General features: G+C 40.6%; 1 protein-coding gene across 1 annotated transcript in view; it reads left to right on the forward strand.

The window, feature by feature from the left end:
• Positions 1 to 25,406, forward strand: part of man1a1 (mannosidase, alpha, class 1A, member 1) — a 161,224-nt gene that overhangs the window by 78,504 nt on the left and 57,314 nt on the right. Inside the window, exon 4 of the mRNA XM_039781595.1 lies at positions 6,168 to 6,248. Coding sequence (XP_039637529.1) covers positions 6,168 to 6,248 — 81 coding nt within the window. The remainder of the gene's footprint in view (positions 1 to 6,167; positions 6,249 to 25,406) is intronic.

The raw sequence follows: 25,406 nt of genomic DNA on the forward strand, positions 1-25,406 counted from the left end.
AATTCAACTTGTGCTCATAAGGCATTGTAAACACATTAGTATAATCAAGACCTAATATAATAAAAACATAATAAGCTCGATATTGCTGGGTGTGTTAATATTTGATGCGGTAAATGTATCCTTAATGACATGATATCAAAGTGAATGTAATTTTCTGATGATTGCATTGTACGAAACAATTCCCCAGGCTTCCAATGGGCTCTGCTGGTATAATAGATCACAACGCACCTGCAGTAATGTGTTACCAAAGCTTTCAGAGATGTTTTAATTAAAACAGGTTTCTGTCACTTTGACTCCACACACACACACACACACACACACACACACACACACACACACACACAACAAAACACACACACACACACACACACACACACACACACACACACACACACACAAATATTGATGTTGATGAGTGAGACATTGCACATGACCACAGGACTCACAGAAGTGTGTGTGTGTGTGTGTGTGTGTGTGTGTGTGTGTGTGTGTGTGTGTGTGTGTTGTTGTGTGGTGTTGTTGTGTGTGTGTGACAGACAGGACATTTGTGTGTTGAATCAGATTGCTCACCTTATCAATAAAACCCAGAGGGTTGTCTGGTGGATCCATACACAAGGATTAATTCTTTAGTGTGAGAGCACACACACACACACACACACACACACACACACACACACACACACACACACAAAACATAATTAAAGGGTAACTAGCATTTTTTACAACCAGGACCTGAACTGAAATCCTATTCATAACGTTGTCAGGCACTTAGAATATTAATCTGAGCCTGTCAGCGGCAAAACGAGCACTTTTGTGAAGGTTAATAAAAGCTGGACAATTTCCTTATTAACTTACACTGTAGCTTGTTTCGCCGCTGCCGACTGCAGCGATCTCACTTCATACTGGACCGATGTCAAAGATTGTTGTTCCCATCAGTCCCTTAAGACACCAAAACATAGGAACATAGGGTCCAGGTTGAAAAAAACGGTATTCACCCTTTTAAATGCTGCTGGATGGATAAGTAAGAATTTAATTCTTCCTGTGTTTGATATTACTTTGCTCCCATTATTCATAATTTTCTTTTTTAATAGTATGCAATGAACTTTCTACTATGAGTTGCTTAGCCTGCATGCACACACACACACACACACACACACACACACACACACACACACACACACACACACACACACACACACACACACACACACACACACACACACACACACACACACACCTCAACTAATTCATTGAAAGATTTAAATGCTGCTGACAAAATCTTTTTAGCTTTTATTACCAGTCATGGGAGGGCTTATAATTAATAGCAGCATTGATAATTTTATGAACAGAATATCACGTTCAAAAGTTAAAACTTCAGAGAAAATCTCACACGGACAATCTCCTCCAAGTAATGGACAACAGAATTAATAAAAGGCGTCGCAGGTATAGTAGCACTCTGTTTTTTTAACAGCGCTAAACTCTGAAGGACTGATGAGCTTAATGACACAGGAACATGTAGGACATATATGTCTGTATGTGAGTAAAACACACACACACACACACACACTTTACCCTTTCCCCTTGATGTCTGTCTTTATACAAGCATCCTTATTATAGTATCCCCGTTAAGAGCTCCTCATTAAGGAGAAACAGAAAAGCAACGTCTTTGTTTTTCCTTTAGTTGAGTCGTGACTGCACATTTGTTTTACATGTATGAGTTAAAGTATCTTAGGTCTGATTCTAAGACCACAGCATATATCCCTTCTGAAAATAATATAAACATCAAGTACAGTAGTCAAATACGCCTTCAGATCAGCTTTAGTCCTCCTTGCAAGACTGTGAATGTTTCAGCTCATTCACATGGTGAAGGTGTTCCACACCTGCATTTGCATTGCCACAGCAATCCCCTGTGCATAATCCTGCCTTATTTACTGTATTTGCCAGCAGTGGTTCCGTCACTCAAACGGCAGGAGGCCCATTGACTCTCATCTGCGCTGTTCATTTGCTGCAGCAGCATAATGCCGAGACGCATAGCTGCCTTTGATGCTCCACACTTTCTGCACATGCTTTAGAATAAGTGCTTTTTAATGGCAAGGCAGGTATTGTGAAAACCACCTAGGGAGGGGGTGATTTACATCTATTTAGGTTTTGCTGAAGTTACTAAAAGACTCAATAAAGAAAAATATAGATTTAGACATTTCTCCTCACTTACTTTGGAAGTGTGTCTGAAAGAATACACACATTTGATCACTTCTGACAGCGGGATAAATGACATGGAATGACAAAACGGGGACTGACATTATGTCTTACGAACAACAATAAACTTTCGCGACTCGAGTGAAATGATCCAGGAAAGTAAGTAAGTTTTGAAATCTACGTTCTCAGAGGAGATTTTAAACATTTGGAGACACAGAAAAGAGGGATAAGAAGAGACGGATAGAACGGTTTGTTTAACAAACAAGGGAGATTGTTTGAGACTTAAGAATACAGAAGCGATGATAGTAGTTCAAGTTCAAGACCTTTATTTGTCCCCGAAGGGCAATTAATTTTGCCAGCAGTGTTTGTCTCTGGACACTTTGCCAGAAGACATGGAGAAAGGAGGGAATACAGATCTACTCCATGTCTTTATGCAACATGTCCTGCGTCAGTACAACTGTCCCTTAGCAAAAGTACTGTTGGTTCTGATGGCTTCGTATTGTCAGCAGACACAAAAAAACACACACACACACACACACACACACACACACACACACACACACACACACACACACACACACAGTAAAATGACAGCAGTGGCCGGTGAAAGAGAGTGTTGGTGGGCAATGGTGGCCTAAAGGTTAGAGAAGCGAGCTTGTGACGGTTCAATCCCCCAGACCGACAGGTTGAAATCTGAGTGGGGGAAAGTGGAAAGAACAGCGCTTGATCCTCCCTCATTACCACCACTGAGGTGCCCTTGAGCAAGGCCCTTAAGTGGCCCTTAAGAGGCCCCTCAGTGGCCAGCAGATCAGACTGTGGTTGTACTGGGCAGCTTCCAGGTATATGAACTGTGTGAATGTGATCAGAGTGTTCCTGCAGAACAGAGGCTTCCTCTCAGTAAACCTTCCCTGAATATATAAAGGGTAAATAAAAAAAAAAAAACAGTTCTGCCATATTTTTGTGCTCCTCGCAACTGCTGTGTAAGCATGTTTTTTCTCAGGCACTGTGGGGTTTAGACGACTAATGGTTTGTGCGATGTTAATGCAACAACAAACCTGCGCACCTCATACAGATTGGTTCACACAGGAATGAAAGATGATCTCAGGAGAGCAAAGAAAGAGCTGCTGGCCAAGGAGTAAATTGTGCAACCATTAAGGTACACAGATATTATGTTTTGCTAAATTTTAGTGAATTTAATTCTATTCATCCAGCACTTGTGAGCTCAGGGAAAGCTTGAGGGAAATTCAGCCGGTGGTATTCAATATGCAATATGATTTTTTTTTTTTAAACCGTCTTTCTTGTTCTGCAGCAGCAATTAGAACTTGGGCATGGCATCTGTAAGTTTTGGTGATCAAAGAATACCAGTCGGTTACTAGTAAGGGTGTGTATCCGATACAAAAATGGTATTGATGAATTTGTAACAATACGATTTTAAAGCTGACTTGAATTGCACATGGCTTCAGTAACTAGGAGGAGTTGGGGACATTTAGAAGTTGCATTAATCAACCAATCGATCAATCTTTATTTATATATCATAACAAAATGCAATTCAAAGTGCTGAACAGTGATTGAAAAACATCAGACAAGAAAAATGAATAAGAAAAATAAATAAAAATGGGTTTAGAGACCAATGCACACCAAGATGAATAGAAAAAGAATCAAATATATTTAAAAAATCAGTGAAATGTTAAAACAATATCAAACAGAATGTTAAACCGTATGAATAGTTATACAAATAATATAACTGCTGTCGCCAGAGTTACTTTCCTTTTGCTGACTAAAGCCTGTCAGAGCATCTCTGGGTTTTCTGATGCGTATCAGTTCAGCTGCACACCCCAAAAACTGTATTTAGCATGACTTCAGCATTACTCTCTGCTCTTATATGTCCAATAGCTGGAACAGTGTTTACCCTTCTGACAAAATAGGACTGTAGCTTACTCCGAGTCCCACTGCAGGAGCCACACAGGTCACACTGCCATTTATTTCTATACAAGCAGCTAAGCAACACTTTTAAATCTGTTTAAAGGGAAAGAGCCACAGTACAGGGTTTATGGCCCTCCTGAGGCTCCCTGTGTCAGAACTCAAAAGCTCTAAAACCCGACTTACGATCTTAACCTATAGAGAGTGTGACGGGGAAAAGGAAACGCAACATTTCCTGTATGGAGAAAACTATTGGTGTAGATTTTTGTCATTTTAAGCTCAAAGACCAGAAATTATAGGCTGTCCAGTGACGTATAACAACTAGCCAATCACAAAAAAAATTAAATAATAATAAGATACACTTTCATCTATAGAGGTCTACTCGGGCCATTATCTCATCGATTCATCTTGCTGTAGCCGTTAATTAGTTCTCTGCTAGGGAAAAAGGCCGTGCTTAGTCAGTTTCCTGTTCGCTCTGTAATGGATTTAATGTTGCAACATCAGGAGACTTTACTCCTCGCCTGCCAACTTCATCAGGTCCTCTCGCAGGAATGAGATAACGTCACGCAACTGCTGACTCAGAGGGTCATTGTCCAACAGTTTAAAGCAGTGATGGTGACTTAAGTCACACAGATACTGCAGGTGAACTGCTGTTTGCCCAATTGCCCCGGTAAAATGAAGCTGAAATATTTCTGTTTCACTCTTCTAGCAAACTGAACTGCAAACAGACCGCGGGTAGTAGGAAGCATTTCAGCTTAATTTTAATTAGAAAGAATAAGCAACACAATCTAACTACTCAATCAGTCATTCAGGCTTTGGAGGAGAATGACAGGACACATTTTGCCTGGCATATAATTTGTTTTTGCACAGGACGGAGTCTATTGTCCTATCTCTGGTCGACAGCAGTGACTTATGAGAGCTGTCAGTCGAGCACGAAAACTTCATTTGACTCCGGAATCCGTTCATAAAGACGTGAAGAGAGAAAGGGAGCGGGAGAGATGGAAGCTTCATTGTTCCGCTGCTGAGACAAATGGCTTTTCAAACTTACTTTTTTTTTGTTATTATTTGCCCCATTCCCTCTGCCAAAAACTGTCTAGAAATAGAGCCATTGTATTTTTTTAGATGCAGTAGACTTTATCACTGCCATTTACGGCAGTGTTTCCAAGGATTTCTTTCTTAACTTTGAGGACGTTAAGCCCTTCACTGCTCTGTATCCGATTGGAATAAGAGTGCAAACAACCAACAAGGGGCCTTACATTTCATCAGCAGATTTTTGCTGTTGATAAACCTTTAAAAATCTGTTGACGTAGCAAAGGACAGAATAACTAAAGATTTGACACACACACACACATATCTTAAAACATCTACAGTAATGCTAGGAGCTCTGTGAGGCTGTATTTAGAGCTAAATACTAACAACATCGTGCTGACATGCTTACAATGACTAATGCTAATATGCTGATTTTTAGCAACTACAATGTTACCGTGTTCACCATCTTAGTGTAACTAACTAGTGTAGCATGCTGACATCTAAACACAAAGTACAGCCGAGGCTGTTGGGAATGTCATTACTTTTGCCAGTATTTGGTCATGAAATGGTATCGGACAGATTCAAATTCTGACCTGACGATGTTGCTGGATGAAAAGTCGATGGGTCACCACTGTGGTTACAATTCATCCTTTGGGAATCGTGAATGTTTGCACCCAAGTTGAACGGCATGCCGTCAAATAATTTACATATTTCAGTCAGGACCAAAGTGATGGACCGACCAACCTGTGGCTAGGAATACAAAGTGAGAATACAGCATCACTCCCGTCTTAAACCAGCAAAGACATCACTGTTTTCAGTATTAGTTATCGGCTGCTTCAATACAAAAAAATATCTGCCTGAACTTTGGAAAGTCTAATCCTCCCTGAAGTGAAAACAGCAACGTATCTGAATTGACTCTGTCTTTACCTGATTCACAGTTTGTAGGAGGAGAAATGTGTATTCATGAGTAGTTCTTATAAGCGTTCATTATCTCATATTTCTTTCCTTTGTCCCTGGTGCAGAATGCAGAAGTGTCTGTGTTTGAGGTGAACATCCGGTTCGTTGGAGGTCTGCTGTCCGCCTACTACCTGTCTGGCAAAGAGGTAAGAAACATCCGGAAGCTTCCCCTAGTGTTTTCTCATGCCACCTCTGCAGTGAACGAGACTTTGAGGAGGCATCTCGCCGCCTGTTGGCTGATCGATAAAACAGATGGCGCAGAGCAGATGACGGATGGTGGAGATTGAGTGATTAAATGAGTGCTTTTATATACTCAGAATCTTTAGTAATATCCCTTTTTAATAGCTCCTACAGATAAATGTATCCCATTAGCGAGCGCCAAGGTACGTTCTCTTTTCGAGCATGGGTCTATCTCTCTTTTGGTTCGATACCAATCAGGGTTAACCACACTGTGTGTACTGTTCCTCTGTGGTGGCTGTACGTAGGTTAGGGATATCGCTGCGTTTAATCTATGTGTAAAACTAAATAGACAACACGGTCCCACGGAAGTACGTGAAATGGTCACGTTATTTTTAATCTATTGATAAGTGTTCACAGGGACGTTTTTGTCGGGTTTTTTTTTGTGGTGGCCAGCACGAAATGGTCTATAGGGCGATTAACGGGGAGAGCAAACGCCACACCCCGAGGGGAGGACTCCTCACACGCCGGGGACGGCCTAAAAAAGGGGGGGGGGGGGGGGGGGGGGGGGGGGGGGGGGGGGGGGGGGGGGGGAAAGAGGGAGGGGGGAGGGGAAGAGGAAAGGGGAAAAAAAAGGGAGGAAATTTTTTGGATTGGTACTCGAGCAGGGCCTTGGGGGAAGACTGTGTTCTTAGTAAGTGTCAAATTATTGCTCCAGACTTGCTTTATTCAGAAAAATGAGAGAGGAGAGGGATTCCACGGGGCTTCTCGTTTTACTCCTAGCGCCAGTCCTGCTGTGTGTATGTGTGTATGTGAATCTGCTCCGTGACAAGAGGCTGTGAAAATTACATCAGCAGGGTGTTACATTTAGATTGTCTTCAACACTGCCAATGCAGGGATTTTGTGTTAAACTTACTTTTCCTTTCTATCGTCTTTTAATCACACGACTCAGTCTCCTAATGTATGATAAGACCCCACCAAAGAACTCCTGGTACCTGCAAAGTACTTTTTTTCTTTCTTTTTTTTTTTGGAAAGCTGCATGATCTTCAGAGTTTTATTTCTGTTTCTAGACTGATGTCACGAGGGATTTCGCTCGGAGTCACTTTTATCTCCACTGCTGTTGACACTTCAGCTTTAATCTCTACTTTAATACACATTCACAGGTACACACGCTATCCTAATCTACAGCATCTTTGTAGCCGCGAGTGAACCAGATATGTGAGGCTAAGTGCTTCTTTATTAGCAGGGAGAGATAGTGCAGGAAGTAATCGGACTGTGAGTTCTCTGGTAGCACAACCCATTTCGAACCTGAGTGAGCATTTAAGCGCTTCAACACACAAGCAGAAAATCTAGAGGAACATTATTTCTTATTTGTCAAGTGCTAGATGTTAGAGCTATGGCGTAACATTGGCAATAAAAACGCCAAAAATGAACAATAATTGTTACTTAAAGAACACTTACCAAAGCCAAGTTGTAAAATGGAATGGGAATCGTTACTTAACAAGTTCAAGGTAGTTTAACAGTATTTCATGTCTTGACACCTCTGTTGTCGACATCGAACAGCCTAAATATTAAATCAAAGTATATACTGTAATCTACTCAGCTAATTCTAAAGACAGAGACAATATGGCACAAATCATACAGATAGTCTCTCCAAAGGAATTTCAAACCTAAACAGTATAAGCTTTTTATGTGGGCCTTAAATAGCTGTAAGGATATAACTAAAATGTTTTTACATTAATCGATTATTCTGCTGATTATTTTCAGGATTTATTAATTATTTTGATCGATAAAATGTCAGAAAGCCGTGGGAAATGACAATATTTCACATCAAAATAAGGTATTACCTTACCTTGTCCAACAAAAAATATGAAACCCAAAGAACTCAAGTTTACCATCACATAAAGAGAAATAAAGAGTAAGAAAAGCAGCAAATCTTCATAATTTAGAAGCTGGAACCAAAGACTAATTATCATTTTTGCTTAGAAAATGTATTGATTGACTAATCCGAGAGATCGGTATGAAGGATTATTGGCTCTGGTTGCTTTGCTGTCAGCCATGTGATGACGTTCCAGTCGAGATTTGTTTGCTCAACAAGCCAATCACCTGCCTAAAAACGAGCGACAAAAAGAGTGAACCGTGAACAATTTACAGAACAATACAATACAATGCCACAAAACAATTCAACAATCAAAGCTATAGTGTGTTTGTTTCGCCCCCATGAGGAATTCCAAGCAATGACAACAAACTGTCGGCACGTCCACATGATGCAAGCCTACGTGATCGCGCACGCACCCCCACCCCCACCCCTCTTCCACGCAGTTGCTAGTAGCCAAGGAGGACACTGAGGATTAAAAAAACAAAAACATGATGGACTCTTCAGAAGAGGTCATTATCTTCCCTCGAGTTTCTACACCGGAAAGTCGCCTGACGCCACAATCTTCTGAACATAACCGTACTGAGAAATCCAGAGAGAGTTGTGTGGAGCTGAGACTCTTAATTAGCTTTGTAGCAACTTAATTTGGCAATGGCTTGAATGTAACGGACGATTATTAAAATCAAAAAGTTACGCACTAAAGCTTTAAAAGCGACAAACCGTAGCTTAGCTCAAAGCCAAAAAAACAAAAGCTTGTATTTCAGTTTGATGAAAAAAAGACAACAGGATTGCATCCACAATCATGACAAAAGCTGCCTGCAGATCATCTGAACTGTTTGACAAGTGTGAAACACTGGAGGCCAACTGTGACTCATCATCATTTCTCAGCAGTCACTCTCAGCCCCATTTCGGTTTCATGAGAGTCAATCAGTTCAAAACTTCCTCCTGTGTATCATCGGAGCCCCTGAGAGGTCCCTCTCCTTCAGCTGCAGGTCAGGGTACCCTGAAGATGGAGGAGGTAAATGGATGGCTGATGGGTGGGCCGCCTTGGAGGACTGAAGGCTTTTGATAGACAAGAGGACTGAGTGATGCTGGTGGTGTGCCACTGAATGACTGAAGTTGTCGGGCTTAAAGACTGCTGACTGAGTGGCGCTGAAGGGGGGGGGGGGATAAAAGAACAAACACCATCGATGCCTGCTGGGCCCAGTGACTTCAAACTGCTTGTTGTGACCAACCAACAGTCCAAAATCCAATTATATTCAGTTGACAATCACAAAGTCAAAGAAAAAGGTGGAAGTGGGTATATTGTTGTTTGAAAAAAAATTAGCCATTATCAAAATAGTTGATTCATTTTGTGTTGATTTACTAATCTTTTAATCGACAAATCATTTCAGCTCTGTGGAGAGTGGGACATCCTGTCAATGATAACCTCTGTGATACATGGAAACTTTAGCGTAGCCCCTAATGCTGTCATTAATGGTAAAGAACTATAGTTTTCTATGGTTATTATGTATTTTGTTATTGCTCATTTATGTTATTTTGTGATGTGAAACTAGTCCTTTTTACGTGAACCAAAATTTCAATGTCAAAGCAGCAAAATCCATTTTAGCTTTTTCAGCTCAGTTCAGTTTTCCCCTTCCACATGCTAAACCTCGACCTGTAAAACCAGTGCGTTAGGAAACACACTTCCGATAAAAGCTCTCGCACATAAAGTGGTGCTGTACTGCAGGTACATTTTGAGGACTGATATTTTTGTAATAAAATGGATTTTATAATTGAACACGGGTCAGGCATTATGCAACTCTCCATTTGTTGGAGTATCTATTAGATGAGACTGTACCTGACCTGCTGAGAAGATGTTAACCTCAAACCCAAAGATACCGCAGAGCAGAGAGAGAGACTGTCAGCTGAACAGAAAGATTGGGGGAAAAATGTGTTTGTACAAGAAGGATGATGGATTAGGAGACAAAGAGGTGTTTGAGACAGACAGAAGGAGCAGGTAGGGACATTACTCTCCTGGTCGGTCCTAGTCTGGCTCTGGCTCAGACATACCCGAGCTTTTTGATGAGAAGTTGGTCAGTAAAATGCACCTTCCTGCCTGGCTTTTTCATGTCCACAGCATGTAACTTTGTCCGCTGAAGAAAGGGAAGAAGGCATGGACCGTACCGTAGGAAGGTAGAAAGCTAACAATGTCTGGAGCGATGAGAACAAAATAAAAAAGCTTCCAGTCCTCCTCCTAATCAAAGCGGAGTGCCTCAAGGAGGGAAGGACAGAGAAAGGACAGACAGCGGCAAGAAAGAACGACAGATAGCCCGAAAAGAAGAAGTAGAAGGAAGATATTGTAGGGGAAAAGAAGGGGAGAAACCTGAAAGAAGTAAGGAAGAAAGTAATGATTGATGGAGGAAAAAAAGAAGGAAGGTAAGAAATTTGATACATTAGAAGAAAGAAAATGAGGAGGCAGATGCACTACATACTAACTATTTACAATAGTACTATGTACTAATCTTTATAGTATGATGTCTAACAGTTAGTATACAAGAAATCAACATTTAATGAGCAACATAAAATATTGAATACCGGCACTGTCGGACGTCAAGCAAACTACAACTTCAGACAGCCACTTCCAATTAGACTTAACCAAAAATGTAACGGTAGTTTTTCTATTTTTCGGTGGTGTACTTGGAGCAGTTTCACCACCATCCCCAAGTTAAATGTTTCCAGGTGTGAGCAACCCCTATATTCCCTTTGTGCATTTCATAATGAGGGGCTCAAAAATCAAGCGTTTTTAGCATTCACACTGCCCGTTTTGAGTATATTATATATAACACTTTCCCGTGTGATCAACTATAACTCATAACCTTTTTAGAATAAGTGCGTGGTGTGGATTAAGGATACAGCAAGAATGTAAAACATAAATTAGGGAGGAAGAGAAATGGAAACAATTAAGGAGTGCAGAGGGAACAAAAGGGAAGGAACACGTGAATAAATAAGGATGTAAGGTGAAAAGAAATCAAGACTTGAAGCCATAAAAAAGTGTAATCACTAGACACAGTAAAAACCCTCAAGCAGTTCCATCATGAAGTGATTGTAATGCTTAAAATTCAAATGAAAATGTGCAATAATCAACAAAGCCTTGCTGTGAAGATCTGCATTTAAAAAAAAATATAAAAATGCCGTCATCCATGATAAGGGGGGTTCCATCCTCCATCCAAACCTGTATTCTGGAACGATTGCAATAAACAGCAATGATGATGCTTAATTTTGATGAAAACTAATCCCAATCTCCTTTTTAGTTGTGTCTGACAGAGTAATCTGTTGATGGTGGGGATGAGTGTCCCAGCTGCCTCCCACGTCCCTTAGAACAACTCCGATTAAAGTGAAAATCCTGTCACTGCAAAACCAAAGCAGAGGCTTGATTCTCAGGTGCCTTATGGACCTCCCGTAGCCACAGAGAGTAGGTTTTTTTGGGTAAAAATCCAACTTTAACGCTGAGGGTGTCATCACTTTATATCCCTGATCCTGCTTCTGTCAGCCATAGCAGTATAGCAATACTCATATATCATATATAATATATAATCAATATACTCATAGGAACAGTATTCCTATGAGTTTTTGGCTACGTGTAACACAGCATCTGGCTGTTACACCGGTTGAGTCCCCGTAGAGCAAGACTCTGGAGTTTATCTAACAAGGGCTGTTCTTTCAGTAAGTCAAGGCAGACATGTAATCGATAGTTCAGCACATGGGAAGAAAGAGATTAAATAATTGAGAGATCCTTGGAAAGTGTATCTCTTATAGCTGGAGTCAGACAACCTGCAAATCAAGTTTCATGCTGAAGTGTTAGTAGCCTATGTTTAGTTATTCGAGTCTATTTGAATTAAAAGTCTATAGATATTGTACATTGAAAGAGTTACTGGTTGCTGTAATCATCCCTCCTCTCCCAACTGAGATACCTTTCGTAGAAACAACTATTAAACACGAGGGCTGGGCAATATATCGATATTATATCGCTATCGTGATACAAGACTAGATATTGTCTTAGATTTTGGATATAATATCGTGATGACAGAAGTGTAGTCTTTTCCTGGTTTTAAAGGCTGCATTACAGTAAAGTGATGTCATTTTCTGAACTTACCAGACTGACTGTAGCTGTTCTATTATTTGCCTTTTCCCCACTTAGACATTATGACCACATTACTGATGATTATTTATCTAAAATCTAAGTGTGAAGATATTTTGTTAGAGCACCGATTGTCAACCCTAGAATATCACCGCAATATCGATATCGAGGTATTTGGTCAAGAATATCGTGATATCTGATTTTCTCCATATCGCCCAGCCCTATTACACACTGTAAAAAAAATTAGGGACAATACCCACAGTCCTTGTTCCGTACAAGAATGCTTCAGCTGTCTTTGAGCTAGCCATATCGAGTCGGCAAAATGATGGTACTTTTAGTACAAAATTCCCTCCCCAGACAGTGCTTTCTTGCTGAGCCTCTGTGGAGGGATACGTCCTGGTTGTCTGCATAGTAGATTTGTTGTAATGACTGGACTAGGCAAAGAGCTTGGGCTTGACTTGACTTGACATAATACCAGCAACAAACTACCACTGTCAGGATGAAGATATCCACTTGATCGGGCTAATTCAGACCTTTCTTACTAATGAAATGAGACAAAATGTAGGAGTTTATAAATCATAAAGTATACAGGAAACGGAGACTTTGTTACTGCTGGTCCGCTGTTAAGCCAGATAATGAATGGCGATTGGCGAGCGATGCCACTCAATTTTTATTTATTTTTTCTCCATTTGCTTGCTTGTGTGACTGATTTGGTTTGGCACACTTTTGGTTGTTCCATGGATTTCTGTTGCATGAACAACAGGAATTAGCTGAACTTCAGGTTCCTGCTGCCAGGCTTTGATTCATTTTCATGACAGCGCAGCAGGACTTTGCCAATTCCTTCTGCTAATTGAGTCTCCATTAAGATTGCTTTTCTCAAGTCATATTCACAAGCCTCGGCATGCTCTGATCCGCAATCAGGCAAGCATTCATCTTTCTCTTTAATACTCGGCCTTCATGATAAAACTATACAATTACTGATTACTTACAATGGTTCAAATTGAACTGAGTGGACTGTGATAGGGGTCCTTGGAGCTTTCAGAACTAATTAGGATTCAGTCTCACCAATGAGTTCAGGGTCAATAAAGGATACCAATGCTGCTGTCATGCAGACTTATGTGATTCGACTTTGTTTAGGAAATTGTTTCTACCTTAATTGCTGAGGCACCAACCAGGCATATCAACATCTGTATTTATCCTTAACAGGATCTCTAATGTTTTGCCATAATCACTTTTGTTTGTTTCCCATATTTCTCTGTAGTTCCAAAGTATTTATTCATTCAGGATAAGCATGGTCTTGAAACATGTTCTCAACACAGAACAGTTATCTCCCATTTTGCTGCCTGCATTTGGACACTTCTGCAGTTCCTGATGACAAGTGGTCAGAATCCGAATCGGAAAAGGTTTTATTGGCACAATAAGGACACTTATGTGGAATTTACATTGGTGATAGGTGCATACTTACACGATACCGAGTCTACAAATTGTTATCATGCTCTAACAGTAATTATGTGTGGGATGTTTATAATATAAGATAATTTATATCTCCCAGTCAATAGCTTGCATCTATGGTCCATGTAATGTGACATAATGGCAGCATTAAACAGAACAAGAGGTGAGCAAAGATCAATGAAGAGAGCCCTGGAGGCAGATTGGGACTGACAGGTTTACAGACAGGTAAACCGTTTTTTTGCTCTGAAGTTCAGAAACAGCAGGGAGTCTAGATGTACACAATGTTTTGATGTGTTGCTGCACCATGAGGGTGGTGGAAGGGTGGTAACTTGAACAGCTGCTCTCTTAAAAAAAAAAAGATCACATTATGTGGCTCTTTTACCTACTTTTCTCATAAGTACTGGTGGCAGCTTTGTGAAAAATTCATGAAAGTAAGGAACAGCCAACATCCAACTTAAAGGGATAGCTCACCCCAAATTCCACAAAGTCCAGCCCCCCCCTACGGTGGCCGGGAAGTGCAATGCAACATTACAAAGAATGAAACACTTTTACATTTTGGAAAACAAATTTACATTTTGGAAAACAAAATAACATTTTGGAAAACAAATTTACATTTTGGAAAACAAAATAACATTTTGGAAAACAAATTTACATTTTGGAAAACAAAATAACATTTTAGAAAACAAATTTACATTTTGGAAAACAAAATAACATTTTAGAAAACAAATTTACATTTTAGAAAACAAATTTACATTTTGGAAAACAAATTTACATTTTAGAAAACAAATTTACATTTTGGAAAACAAAATAACATTTTAGAAAACAAATTTACATTTTCGAAAACAAATTAACAAGATGCAAAACACTTTTACCAGTCCCGAAACAAATTTACAAATGACAGATTCTTCACGGAAAGGGAATGTACCACATACCGGAAGTGATGAGGTTTTGTAAAACATGTCGCCTTGACTACGGCAGTTATGGATCGAATGGGCCAATAGAGCCGCCATCTTGGAACAGGGGAGGCACTGCCTTATATAACGTCTATGGGCCGTCCTTAATGCATCAGCGTCAATGTAGGCAAAGGTCTAACGGAAATAAAATCACTATAAATCGTCAAAATCTCATGCGATGTTCTTGTTTTTAAACAAAAAGACAAAGAGACTAATTAATGTGTTAATACAAAGAATATTTATTATAATCAGTTCACAGATATGAGTACAAACGGAAACTTCACCCTTCTGAACTAAGAGGTTCTGCTTCAAAGTGAAGTTTAAACAGACTGAAATGTCCAGGCTCACTCCCCCACTAATGATTCATTTATTTCTGCATGTATTTATTTATTTAACGAGACTTTAAGTCGTGTTTCGCATTGTCCACAGTCCGAGTCCCGCCAGACTCCCTTTAGGAAACCTGTGATTTAAACTTCAGCAGGCTGTGACAGTCCGCTCCCGTTTTAGTCCTGGATCTGATTCTCCCGGGCTTCCCTTCCCTCCAGCGGGCCCAGCAATACGGCCTGGGTCTCCAGCTGCGTGGTCGGTTTTGGCTCCCAGGAATGGGCAGTGAGCTCCAGGTCCTGCAGCTGCAGACGGACTCAGCTGCCCCCTGCTGTAGCTTCCGACCGGCCGCTGGCTGTCGATACGTTCCCTGTTTTTCCAATGTTTCCGTCAGGTCCGCGACTATATAAAAACTCCAAACACCGACCACCAACGTAAAGTCACCATAAACTTCATTCACGCCATATACTCACTCACAACAACACAAATTGACTGGGCTCACCAACAACACCTCATCACTTCCGGTATGTGGTACATTCCCTTCCGTGAAGAATCTGTCATTTGTAAATTTGTTTCGGGACTGGTAAAAGTGTTTTGCATCTTGTTAATTTGTTTTCTAAAATGTAAATTTGTTTCGAAAATGTAAATTTGTTTTCGAAAATGTAAATTTGTTTTCTAAAATGTTATTTTGTTTTCCAAAATGTAAATTTGTTTTCTAAAACGTAATTTTGTTTTCGAAAATGTTATTTTGTTTTCCAAAATGTTATTTTGTTTTCCAAAATGTAAATTTGTTTTCTAAAACGTAAATTTGTTTTCAAAAATGTTATTTTGTTTTCCAAAATGTAAATTTGTTTTCTAAAACGTAAATTTGTTTTCGAAAATGTTATTTTGTTTTCCAAAATGTAAATTTGTTTTCTAAAATGTTATTTTGTTTTCCAAAATGTAAATTTGTTTTCCAAAATGTAAATTTGTCTCGAGAGCTTTGTAAAAGTGTTTCATTCTTTGTAATGTTGCATTGCACTTCCCGGCCACCGTACCCCCTCCTCCTCAATAGCTACAGACACAGAAATGGCACATCCTAAGGAAAGCTCATTGTGGGACTGGCTCTAGTGGCTGTAATTCTGCACCAAGACTGAATTTCGATACAGTATTAGGGGGACCACTAAGGTCTATATAAAAGAGACTTCAGATACAGTATTAGGGGACCACTAAGGTCTATATAAAAGAGACTTCAGATACAGTATTAGGGGACCACTAAGGTCTATATAAAAGAGACTTCAGATACAGTATTATGGGACCACTAAGGTCTATATAAAAGAGACTTCAGATACAGTATTAGGGGACCACTAAGGTCTATATAAAAGAGACTTCAGATACAGTATTAGGGGACCACTATGGTCTATATAAAAGAGACTTCAGATACAGTATTAGGGGACCACTAAGGTATAAAAAGCATCCAAAGAGCACCATGTCATGGGACCTTTAAGTAATCGGGTCATGGAAAAGGGTCTGGAAAGAGACATTGCTCTTGAGTTTTTTTAAAGGGGTGATAGAATGCAAAACCGATTTTACCCTGTCATAGTTGAATAACGACAGTTCGGTGGGTAAATAGGACATACATATAAGCTCAAAATCCCACTGACACCCCTTTACTATGAAAATCTCATATTTTGAAACTGCCGCTGAAAACGGGCGAATCTCAACAAAGCTGGAAGTTGACGTCAACCTCCCAAAAACCGGAACCTTTGTCAGCCCATGGGTGTATTAAGAGAACGGTCACGCCCCAACATTTACATAGGCTACACAACTGACCTGAGATCAGGTAGTCTTCTGAATCTAGCTAGGTCACGCAGATCTCTGCTATTCCATTACAAAATTCACTTCTGAAACTTTTTTATGCGAGAAATCAACTATGTAAAGCTCAAATAAAAGTTTTACAAAAATGGATGGCTAATTGCAAATTTTGTCCGACTGTGTGTCGGAGTTCAGTGCCAGTGCTGCCTGTGTAGCTGCCTCGCCGCCCGGCCTGCTTTCCTTCACAGACCCCGGCCTGCTGTGAGGTACTTGGAGCTCCGTCACGACTGGCAGCCCACAGCACTCCATACCCGCGCAAAGTCACCGTCTCTTGGGCTAATGACAACCAAATGCCGCTGCCCTGACAGAGCTCCAGGGCCAGCAACTCCCCTCTTCCTGCTAGCTAAATGCCCGGTGTATGTGAGTGAGAGCGCGGTCAACACAGGCAGCACCGGCGCTGAACTCCGACACACAGTCGGACAAAATTTGCAATTAGCCATCCATTTTCGTAAAACGCGGCCCATATTTGAGCTTTACATAGTTGATTTCTCGCATAAAAAAGTTTCAGAAGTGAATTTTGTAATGGAATAGCCCGATAAACAATGTATAACTTTGCAGTGTCTGAAATATGAGAGTCTCCAATGTGTTTCTATGTAGTTTGCTCAAACCAATCAGCACGTAGCTCATTCGGAATATTAATGAGCATACCATATTTGGAAGAAAAGCTCTTCTTCCAAATAGAGCCATATTCACAGGGTAGTTAAGGGCCTAATAAAATAGCATTTGGGCAATTTTCAGCCCAACCAATGTTGCATACCCTATTAGGAGACCTTAAGGAACAGTGTAAAATACCCTATATAATCATTCTATCACCCCTTTTAAAGCTATTTTTTGGCGCTTTGAGCACCACTAGCAGAGTGCCATCTAGTTCCATTATATTACAAAAAAAGGCAGACATCTCTACGGTCGATATCTCCAACACTGGGCAACCCACACCTAAAAAATCTAGATTGACAAATAGCAATACAGTAAGAAAATATGCATTTTTGATTTTGCGGTGAACTGTCCCTTTAACAACACACACACATGAATATGACATTTCACATTTCTCTTCAGGGCATAGTTAACCCCCAAAACACAGTCTTAGGATCACTAGTGTGAGTGGAGGCTAGAACCATTGAAATGTTTCAAGTCCAAACAAACTGAAAGAAGTTGTGTGCGGTCAGCAGTTTGTTCACTCTGTGCAGTGTGATTCATAACATTTACTGTTAGCCCAGAGTGGATAATGAGTAATGAATAAAATGAGGTTAAGCTAGCTGTGGGCTTTCTCTAGCCTCGGATTTGAGTTAGCCCATGGCTAAGAAACACAAGTGTAAAAAACCTTCATGTGACAAGGCCTGAGAGCTGGCCTCCTCAGTCCACCACTGATACTAACTCTGCTTCCCTTCTGTATGTGTCTACCTCTGGCACTACATGGACGATAACAAGCACCCCTCTGGATCTACATCATAATGTTCTTAATAAGTGAGCAAGACTGAAGAAAAAAAAACAACCTAAAAATCTGTGTGCAACTTTACCACAAGCACAGTCTCACATGTCGGAATTTGTTTAATTATAGGAGGGAATATGGTGTCTGACATGGTGAAATGTGGTCTTCCTGTTGCCCTCATTTGTCCTCAATTACCATGCATCACACTATAATTAGACAGAGCCAAAAAACACCAAAAGCCAGATGCAAATGTACCCGAAACACAAACCACGACTGGAGGCTGTGTTGACAACACCAAATGAGATGAGTCAGGGAATGATCTAAGACGCATGAAGAAAGAGGAAAGGGGTCCTGCTCTTGGCCGGTGGCTAGAAGAAGAAGAAGAAGAAGAAGAAGAAGAAGAAGAAGAAAGAAGAAGAAGAAGAAGAAGAAGAAGAAGAAGAAGAAGAAGAAGAAGAAGAAGAAGAAGAAGAGTGGATGCATTAGAAAATGGTTTTACATTGAGGAGAGGAAAAATGACTTGGTGAGACAGGAAGCTGCAGGGGAATATTTTCTTATCTACATTAGTTTAAAGTATTTGATTTGAACTTTTTTCTGCAAGGCTTACAAGCATATATATTGCAGAAGAAGAAGACATACTTTATTGATCCCTGTGGGGAAATTACATTTTTTTTTTGTCCTTACATCGTGGTAGGATTTAGACATGCGACTCCTCTTAATCCCCGGCTTCAACTGAATGTACACCTACAGGCAGAATCCCACAAACACACTTGCACAAACAAAGAGGCAGCCAAGAGCGAACCCTGACAGACCGCCTCTGGGACTGTGACGTCCAATCAGACACCTATCAAGCGTAATACACACACACACACACACACACACACACACACACACACACACACACACACACACACCTACAGCTCTCTATTTACTCCATCCCACTCCATTGTGCAGCCACTGCACAGAAGGGAAGAGCAGGATAGAAAGCTGGATGAATATCTTGACACTTTATACCGCTCGTTTCATTCATTATTTAGTGTATTATTTTTGTATCTCAGTGGATAGAGCAAGGCACTTACAGACGGGGTTAGAGGTTGATTTCCACTGGGACCTAAAACATTCTAAAAATACATGCAAGCCTGGCACTGCAGATAACTTTAGATAGACTTAAAAGCATCCACCAAATGGTGAATTCTTCTTATGATTGTCATACAATTTTCTTGTTCACAAAAATGTAAGTGAAGGTGTACAGTTTTCATGTTACCCTACAAAAACAATACAGCTTTTGTGATAGCTTTATTTATTTATTTATTTTTTTATCGGTCTCTCTACCTATAACAATATGTTGACTCTGAGCATGTTTGGTTCAGTTTATTAAAAATTCAAGAACTTTGCATGTTACTCCCCATGTTCTTGTTGATTCCCTTTTGGACATTTTGGCTTTCTCCCAGAGGCCATAACCATGCAACTCAGGCGAATTGAAAACTCTGCACAAAAGAGCTTTGAATGTATTTATGTCCATAGACGGGTGACCTGTCAAGAATGTATCTGTACCTTTTGCTTAATGCATGGTGGTATAGGCTTTAGTCCCTCCATGTTCCTGAAAAGGACTTCAAAGACCTAGTAGTTCTATGGGAGAGTTTCCGCCTTTGCTTCAGTTTTTACCTTTTGTAAGAACAATGCAGTTGAAACCCGGGAGGTGGCAGATACCTACACTGAGATGTCTAAGAATGTGAGTGTGGGAGTGAGTATGTCATTCAAAAAGACCTACAGGAAATGAGCCCAATGTTTTCTACAAGGTTTCATAGCAAAGTGAGAAAGCTGTGACCTAACAGAATGCTAGTAAAGTCGCCACTGTCAAAAAGCTGTAGATGTTATTGCACTATACAGTATATAAATCACGATGTAACTTTGCGAAAACAACAATCCAACCTCACACCCACTGTACGCAGCGATTGGCCAGCTGTGCCTAGGTGAGAAAGCAGCCAGGGTTTAAACTTCTTTGTCCACCGCTCATTTTTTTTTTTCATTCGTTGCACAACTATTTCTTTGTGTTTAGAGTACAACACTGCAGATGTATCCTTATGATTAAATATAACATGTAACAACTGTAAACACATCTGATTTTCCGATATGGTGGGATCGTACGAACCACCTGGCCCTCACTCTCACTAGCATAACTGCATGATTTGATCATTTGGATGGATTTATTATAGACGGATGGAGCCATCTGTATTAAGCTATTTAAACTTTACACTTTCTATTAATACCTGGCTCTGATACAGACACAGTCACAAGCAGGGGCCAGCTCATTGACACAAAGCCGCCCACAGTGTAATCCCATCTCTGACCTCTCGCTGAGCAGGTCGGCACACCAACCTGCACTACTGACTACTGGCAGCCGAGCCATACACACACGGTGTTGTAGTGTGTTGGGCGGAGACTACAGACTGCTTCTATCTTCTATCCGCTATCCTCAGGAAATCCCATTTACTCAGTGCGAAAATTGGCTTTGCTGGAGGGACGAAAGGAGAAAAAAAACAAACACCCTCATTTCTTTCCCCTTTTGGCATTCTCTGCTATCATCCTGCTGTGCCCAAGTAAAGCGCCTTACATATACGCACGCACGCACACACACACACACACACACACACACACACACACAAACAAACACACGTTAAAGTAAAGGTTATTTACCAACCTTGGAGAATGAATTTTCTGGATATCTATCTTAATCTCTTTCAGACTGGACTAATCTGCTCTGAGGAGTGGGAGCAGGGCTACAGATGGAAGGAGTAGGATTGAGGGCAGAGAAGAGGAAATATTAGGGTCTGACCAATATGATGCACGCCGTAACTCTGTACGTTTCACCTCAAAAGTAGTCCACTCGTTCTTCTTTTGTTTCTTAATTTGTCATCTCATTGGTTATATTTCCGATATGCTGAATAGTTTTGACGTGACAAAAAATAAACAAATGATCACAAATTGCTTGTATCATGTGGACGCGCTGACAGTTTTGTTGTCATTACTTGGAATTCCTCATGGGGGCAACAGAAACTACGCACTATAGCTTTAAGTTAACCATAACCAGACCGGTTCTATGTGAAAAACAACAACGGCAGTAACTAAACATGCTTGCTCTCTGGGAACTCTAATAGAAAATTGTTCCTACATAACAAATAATTGAATTAAGGTTTAAGTATTATTGTTTGTTTTTTTTACTCGCCGTGGTATCGACTTTGGAATCGAGTATCGTGTACTTTTATCGGTATCGGTACCGACTACTAGATTTTTGGTATCGTGACATCCCTATTTCAAACAAACTATTCATTTTAGTTTGACTCCAATGAGATTTTTTTTAATTTGTCCTTAAATCAAAAAAAGGGTTGCATTTAGTTAATGATTACATGAGTAAATAAACAATGTCACGCTGTTTACTGAATTACAAAAATTCACATTGAATGAACAACAGTATTGGTATACTTCTTGCAGAATACAAAGTGTCAGAAAATAGTAATACAATGCCAATCATATTTTCCTAGGGCTCAACATAATGTCTTCAAATTGTTGAGAAACAGTCAAAAACCCAAAGATGCTCAATGTATATTAATGTCAAGTCGAGGAAAGCAAACGATCCTCGCATTTAAGACCAGCAAATGTTGGGTGGTTTTGCCTGACTCATGAATTAGTCATCCAACTTGTTGTGAATTATTTTCTCTGTGGATCCAAAATTAATAAACCTACCAATCGTTTCAGCACCACCCACCCAACATTGTATTTTCCATGCCAGAAATGTGTGCACTCTAAATACCATGAAGTGACCTGTATTAAACATGCATCAGGTTTGATTAAAGGAGTGACAGGTAGCCTGTATCTCGATTGTAATTGGTATAAACAAAGGCTGGTCTTTGTAGTGCCTCGAAGAGTACAAAGCGCACATTACAGTAGCTTCAGAGGGACAATCCAGTCTAAAATAGAGCTCTGTAGTTATTCCTAGAGCCAGGGGGAAGTCAGTCTGCAGAGCCCGCAATGAACAAGTCACTGTCAGGGTCTATTCTGTGTGTTACTCTGTTGTAACACGACTAAAGTCCAATAAAATATGAATGGGGGAGCAAAAAAAAAAGTTGCAGTCAAAGCTAAAGACAGTTTGGGGTTTTTAGTATAGAGCCTTGGGGAGCTTAACTGTGAATATGGATACAAATGTAGCTATTTAGATGTATTTAGCAATGTAAATTAAGCAGCGTGTTGTCAAATTGCAATATAATTGCCCCGTTCTTCCTGAAATAAATTAGATAATGACAAGGCTGTTGGATTAAACAGAAGTCACACACTTACAGACATACTTAAAAAGGTGACATTGCTATGCAGGGATTTGAAGCTATGCACTTGTAACACTGCCACAAGGTTGCATTTCCTTCTGAGGAAAACCACTTTAGATAAGAAACTCAGTTCAGTGAATCAGTAGATGGAGATGAAAGAGACACACACACACACACACACACACACACGCACACACACACACACACACGCACACATTGATATCGAAAAGGTCATGCATATATAAAATAATTGATTGGATCACTGATCACACATGGCTGTAAAAGGGAACAGCAGTTTAATGGAGCGAGGGCCATTTCACTGTGTGAACATGTGTATTTTTAAATATGTCCACTGTATGTACACAGTCCATGAGCAATTCATTTCCTGATGTAGCTTTCCTTATTCAGTAGATACAGTATGTTCTCTAAGAAACTGTCTGGTTTTGACAGGTCTGTTTCTTGAATTTGATGTGTTACCTTGTTGTCTATTCAGTTCCTGATACCATTGTGCGCGTCTTTTAAAGTCACAGTCTCAAAGATCTCTGTTTTGTTCTCATTGTCGGCACCTTTTTTGGATCTCAATTCCCAGAGATCCAAACTGTGTCACTTGGCAGTTGAACAGAGTCGGTTGTGTTAGCTACTTCTACTAGCGTACCTGGCGGACCAACCACTGCTGGGTGATGGAAAACGCATCACTAACTGGGCGCAGCTTGTGATTTATTTATTTTTTTAACCAGTAATGTCGCCGCAGACACCCAGTTTGTAATACTTTTCATCAGAGGGCCTTAGACTCAATCACCATTGTGATTGCACTTAAAGTGCTCATATTATGCTTTTTGGCTTTTTCCCTTTCCTTTATTGTGTTATATATCTTTTTGTGCACGTTATAGGTTTACAAAGTGAAAAAGCCCAAAGTAAACCCAAAGGGACTTACCATCTCCAACAGAAAACACTGTTCACCAACTGCTCCAAACAGCTCTACTGTAGTCCAGCCTTTACTTCAGAGACAAACGTGGTCACTTTGTAACACACGTTATAATGCTCGCCTAGCTGCTAGTGTGGCACTCCCTCATACTCTGCTTCTGACTGGCTAGTAGTCCTTACCTAGGTACTGTCAGGGCACGCCCTCATACTCTGCTTCTGACTGGCTAGTAGTCCTTACCTAGCTACTGCGCATGTGCGACTCCCAACAAAGATGGAACAGAAGTGAGTTGCCTCACTCTGTAGCTAAAACAGAGAGCTCAACACACAGGGTGAAAAGAGGAGCTGCAGCAATGTGCAGTACAACAAAAATATGGTGTTTTTTGAAAATTACACCGTGTAAACCTATTCGGATATAACCTCTAAATACTTTATGAACCTGAAAATGAGCATAATATGAGCACTTTAACAGACATCTTTGAGATCATTACTTGAATATCTAACATTAGCTTTTCAAACAGATACCTTGAATGATTTATCACAATGGCCCAATAACAACAAATATATTAGATTAACTAGTGAGTGGTGCTGAATAATGATGAACACAAAGTTAGACTTTAGTGAGGATTTATTCACTCGCCTACAAAAATGTATCCGCCTCTGTAGCTACAGTACAGCATACAGTCATGTAGTTGATTTTTCATTTAGATAGAACTATGAACCTCAAGTTGCACCTAATCTCATTGTCCAGGTCAGTGCCCATAGGCTACAGGCTCTGTTCATTTTAACAGTCTGATGTAATGGGATTAGCCCACTGAGCATGCAGCTAATGGACTTGTAATAATCATTGCTGCGTCTCACACACACACACACACACACACACACACACACACACACACACACACACACACACACACACACACACACACACACACATACACACACATACACACACCTATACCTTTCATTCTGGGGTAACTCTAGGATGCAGATCCATTCTGTCTCAAAAACAAACACACAGCCAGATACACAGAAACACACACACACACACACACACACACACACACACACACACACACACACACACACACACACACACACACACACACACCCAGCAGTAGACTGCTTGACAAGGGGAAAATTGGTTTGGTCAACAGGGTCACACATGGGCTGAGTCTTCCTTCTTTCCCGTGGCTTACCAAAGCCTTTACCAGCGCTGTGTGTGTGTGTGTGTGTGTGTGTGTGTGTGTGTGTGTGTGTGTGTGTGTGTGTGTGTGCGTGTTTTACGTGTGTACGCCTGCAAGCACACATGTATTTCAGGCAGCGGTGAGACCTGACTTTGTAGCCTCCTAAGTACTACACACACACTCGGTCAGAAGAGGAACCGAGCCTTTCCTCCCGCCGTGCTTTGACAGCAGTGTAATTGCTACAGCACACTCTGCTTTATTTTCCGCTCACTTCCCTTTTGTCCCGTGTCTTCTTTCATACACACACACACACACACACCCCCCACACACACACACACACACAGACACACAGACACTTACAAACACACACACAGACACATACAGAGCAGGAGGCCGTATTGGTCTGTGTGAGATTTGAACCTCTACCAAACAAAATCCAACAAAAAGGAAGAAGTGCTGCTGCTAGCCAAATGTAAGGATTTGCTTACAAGTCCAGCACAAAACCCCTGTCCCACCTTCTCCTCCCGGGCTGCAGTGGAGAACAAACACACAGGCTGTATTAACACCTGCTATAATAACACCATCAGGAAGAGAAACATAAGAACTCAATATTTATTAACTGAACAGGGGAAACTTGCTCCTGGATTGAAGCTGGAAATCTGGAGAACAGCAGTTGTACGGCCGTAACTCGC

This window comes from Perca fluviatilis, chromosome 18 (genome assembly GCF_010015445.1).
Source record: "Perca fluviatilis chromosome 18, GENO_Pfluv_1.0, whole genome shotgun sequence".
In the NCBI taxonomy this organism is placed as follows: Eukaryota; Metazoa; Chordata; class Actinopteri; order Perciformes; family Percidae; genus Perca; species Perca fluviatilis.